Source organism: Austrofundulus limnaeus, unplaced genomic scaffold, assembly GCF_001266775.1.
Source record: "Austrofundulus limnaeus strain Quisiro unplaced genomic scaffold, Austrofundulus_limnaeus-1.0 Scaffold14, whole genome shotgun sequence".
In the NCBI taxonomy this organism is placed as follows: Eukaryota; Metazoa; Chordata; class Actinopteri; order Cyprinodontiformes; family Rivulidae; genus Austrofundulus; species Austrofundulus limnaeus.
Window position 1 is genome coordinate 101,183 of NW_013952416.1, and position 3,452 is coordinate 104,634.

The 3,452-nt window shown below is 38.8% G+C and overlaps 1 protein-coding gene across 2 annotated transcripts in view; it reads right to left on the reverse strand.

Annotated features, from left to right (window-relative positions):
* Nucleotides 1-3,452, reverse strand: part of plpp5 (phospholipid phosphatase 5) — a 7,218-nt gene continuing 3,766 nt past the window's right edge. For both annotated transcript variants that reach the window (XM_014002565.1, XM_014002566.1), the window contains exons 4-8: nucleotides 2,489-2,579; nucleotides 2,325-2,388; nucleotides 2,071-2,195; nucleotides 1,724-1,894; nucleotides 1-458 (exon numbers count right to left, since the gene is read on the reverse strand). In XM_014002565.1, the coding sequence (XP_013858019.1) occupies nucleotides 289-458; nucleotides 1,724-1,894; nucleotides 2,071-2,195; nucleotides 2,325-2,388; nucleotides 2,489-2,579 (621 nt within the window). In that variant the 3' untranslated portion in view covers nucleotides 1-288. The remainder of the gene's footprint in view (nucleotides 459-1,723; nucleotides 1,895-2,070; nucleotides 2,196-2,324; nucleotides 2,389-2,488; nucleotides 2,580-3,452) is intronic.

Below are 3,452 nucleotides of genomic sequence, written 5' to 3' on the forward strand. Positions count from 1 at the left end.
ATTCAGTTTCCTGGTTTCTGCACTAAAGTTTAAACTCCGTTTGTTTAAAAAGTTGCAAGTTTACAAACAATCACATGTAACAGATATATCAAATTTACCCAGTATGACATCTTAAGGTTTGAACAAGTTCATTTCCTAATGCAAATATATATTAAAAAAAATCCCACAATAGTTTTAAACAACTGATAGATTGTAATGAAGTCCAGTTTAACCAAACCTTAATTTACACAGATCACCATATAACCCATTTGTGACACCTAAAGGGAGGATAATCCAGTGACAGCTGCTCTACAGGGGCAGGAGAAAGTTGGAGTTGGCCAATTTACGCTCCTGCGCAGAGGGGACCGTCTCTCTGTGACGGAGGGGTCTGTGGGAGTCCGGATCCTGAAGGGGAGGGAAGTGCTGCCTGTAGCAGAGCCAGGCGATGGTGAGACCCAGCAGAGACCCGACCAGTACATCTACACAGAGGACAGAGAGGACGTAAATCAAGGTTCCCATGAAAGAGCTCAACWGTTTGTGAATGTTTGTTTAGATTATTTGGCTTCTTTTCCTTCCTGTTTTTRTTAATGTTTTACAATTTAATCTACAGAGAAATGACCACACAATGTGAGATTAAAATGTTTCCTGTGGGGTAAATGGATGTGACTTTATTTGCTACTTAGGTTAAAAATTTATTGCTTAAAGAGCCTGTGACATTAAATTTTTTGTAATAAATATGAATGCGTTTTTTTTAAAACACAACATTGATAAGATATTGCAAAACAAATTTCACGCCCCTGAGATGAACAGCTGAGATATTTGCACGTGAAGAAACAGGAAGTGATGTCAAAGGGGAATGTCTGCATGTAAACAGAGCTTTGTTACAACAGCTCATAACACAGACAGTAAAGAAGAATCTGATGTTTCTTTAGATTAATGAGTCACTATCAAACATGCATGATGAAGAGTTAAAGTTTAAATGACACAGTTTTAATAAACAAAGACCAGAGAGTTTATTTTATTAATGAGTTCCCCTTTGATGTCACTTCCTGTTTCTCATTGGCTGAGCCAAATCCAAAAGAAAATAGGCCAGTTGTGTGACAAAATGAGTAAAATCATGTGTATCATCCAAGTTTCTTAAGTATAAAGATTTTTTTTTTCGTTTTTGTACTTGAAGGATATGCACGTCACAGGTACTTTGATAATAAGTTAAAACATTGCTCAAATTTTTGAGGCTCATTTTAAAAATAGCCTGCTTTGTCTCATCAATGCATAATCCAAAAACACAAAAACACAAAGCGTCTACTAAATCTCTGCCTTGCAAAGTTAAAAAGTTACATCAAGCAACTGRCTTTAATGGCGTAATTCTGAACAGAAAAGTAAATTTAACATGTTTAATTAAAAATAGATCAAGTTTTGCAGTTTGATTTACAAAGAAAGTGACTCCTAACCTCAAATTTGAAATTCAGTTGAATAAGGACAAACTATTTCTGTTACATAACTGCTTTAACTTTTTTTTTAATTAACATGTTCTGTAGTTGTTGTTTTTTTAATACTTTGTATTATTTCCCTCATTTTTATGTCATCAGTCCAGGACTGATTCTTTCATTCCATTTATTTACAAACAAAACAATCTGAAAAGGAGGAACTGGGCTTCAGCAGACATTATGTTCAGCATATTTTAACAAATAAATACTTTTCTTTTTTCATTGTTCAAATCTGAGCAGGGTTTTTAAACACCCACCTTGCCAGTGGTGTTTGTAGTCGCAGGTTCTGGACAGGGCAATCACAGCTGCGATGAGGAGAGGGGTGAGGAAGGCACACAGCCGCCACGCTTTGCCCTGACCCGCCGCACTGAAGCAGCGCAGCTTTCCTCCAACATACAGAGCCGTGAAACCCAGACCTGCAAAAGCAACTGAGATAGAATAAAAAGAGAAAAGTGATCAGAGTTTTTATAGACCTGGAGAAGTCAGAAGATTTCTACAGTTTCAAAATAAAAGCCCCTGAAGGTAAAACTGCACATACAGTATGTAGATCTATTTAATAGAAATGTTTTCATCCATATAAACACGTGAACAAAATGCCTCTTACAGGAAGAGTGCCCGCTGGGAAAGCTCTTTCTTCCCTCCATGACAGCATCTGGGTCACCGCTGCAGCGCAGCTCCAAGTTCATCTGACCGTCAGGGAAACAGCGGTAGAAGAAGTCTGGCCTCGGCCTGAAGGAAAAAGAAAAAAAAAAAAAGAAAAAAGAAAAAGAAAAGAGGAAACACAGGGAACATGTTTAGGCTTCATACTCTGCAACAGAGGCTAAAACGTTTTAACGACGCTCAGTAGTCCCTGTTTACCTGCCCACTACAAGTTTGATGACGTTGGTGAAAACTCCATTGAGCACCAGAGTCAGAGTCACAGCTGGAGGACAGGAGGAGAAACACAACTGAATCATGAAAAACAGTCAAAACGCTCACTGACAGCTTCATCAGAAACCTGAGTAGATATGTTTGCTTCTCACCCAAAGAGGCTTCTTTTAGCTCTCCATGCTCCGATTTATTCAACACGGTGAAAACCAGAATTACAATCAGGGGGGTGAAAACAGCTACACTCTGAAAGAGACAAACATGACCAAAGTGACATTTATGAGTTGCACGATTAATTCATTAATAACCTGGGTTTAGCTCCAGTATCAGTACTTGTAACTGCATTTTATTTTACATCTCATTGCAGCAAAAAAATCTCATTAGCTAAGTTACTGAACAAATTTTTCAGTCTGTGATGAATTTCCAAACTCCCACAGTTTTTGTTTTCCTGTTTAGCTTGCTGAAGGTGTAAYGAGTGCTGGGATATTGTAAGGATACGCAGATGCAGCCTATGCTTTGAGGTTTTGTGGAACGCATGAGGAGTCTACAAAATGTGTCTACGACGTGGCGCAATAACGTAACCAGCCTCTGAACTGAGACAGCCAAAATCTGCACAATTTATTTCCCCTCATTTAAATGATTAAGTGTATTTGAATTAAAGGGGCAATATCGTGTAAAATCAACTTTTTTGAGTTTTATATCATGTTATAATGTTATACTCTCATAAAAAAAACATGCCCAAAGTCTTGCTTTGACTCATTCATGCATGTTTGAGAAATCCTGCAGCGTTTTTAGGAAGCCATGCTGAGGAGCAAGGTAGGGACCAGAAATGCCTTTTGGTACCAGAAACACCTCTAGGATGCGTCTTTAAGCCAAACTTCCTCATGGCAGAGCGCACCCCCTCCCTACACATCCCGCCCATGACTTCTGCAGGCTCTCGGCAGTAACAAAGCAAACGGGTGAAAGTGAAAGTGAAACTGTCTGCTGAGCTCCTAACACTACTCACTCAGTGAAGCTCTTTTCAGATTCAAAATACCTTTGAAAAACCTTTGATGCCAAGTAAACTGCATCATAGCACACACACACACACACACACACACACACACACACACACACACA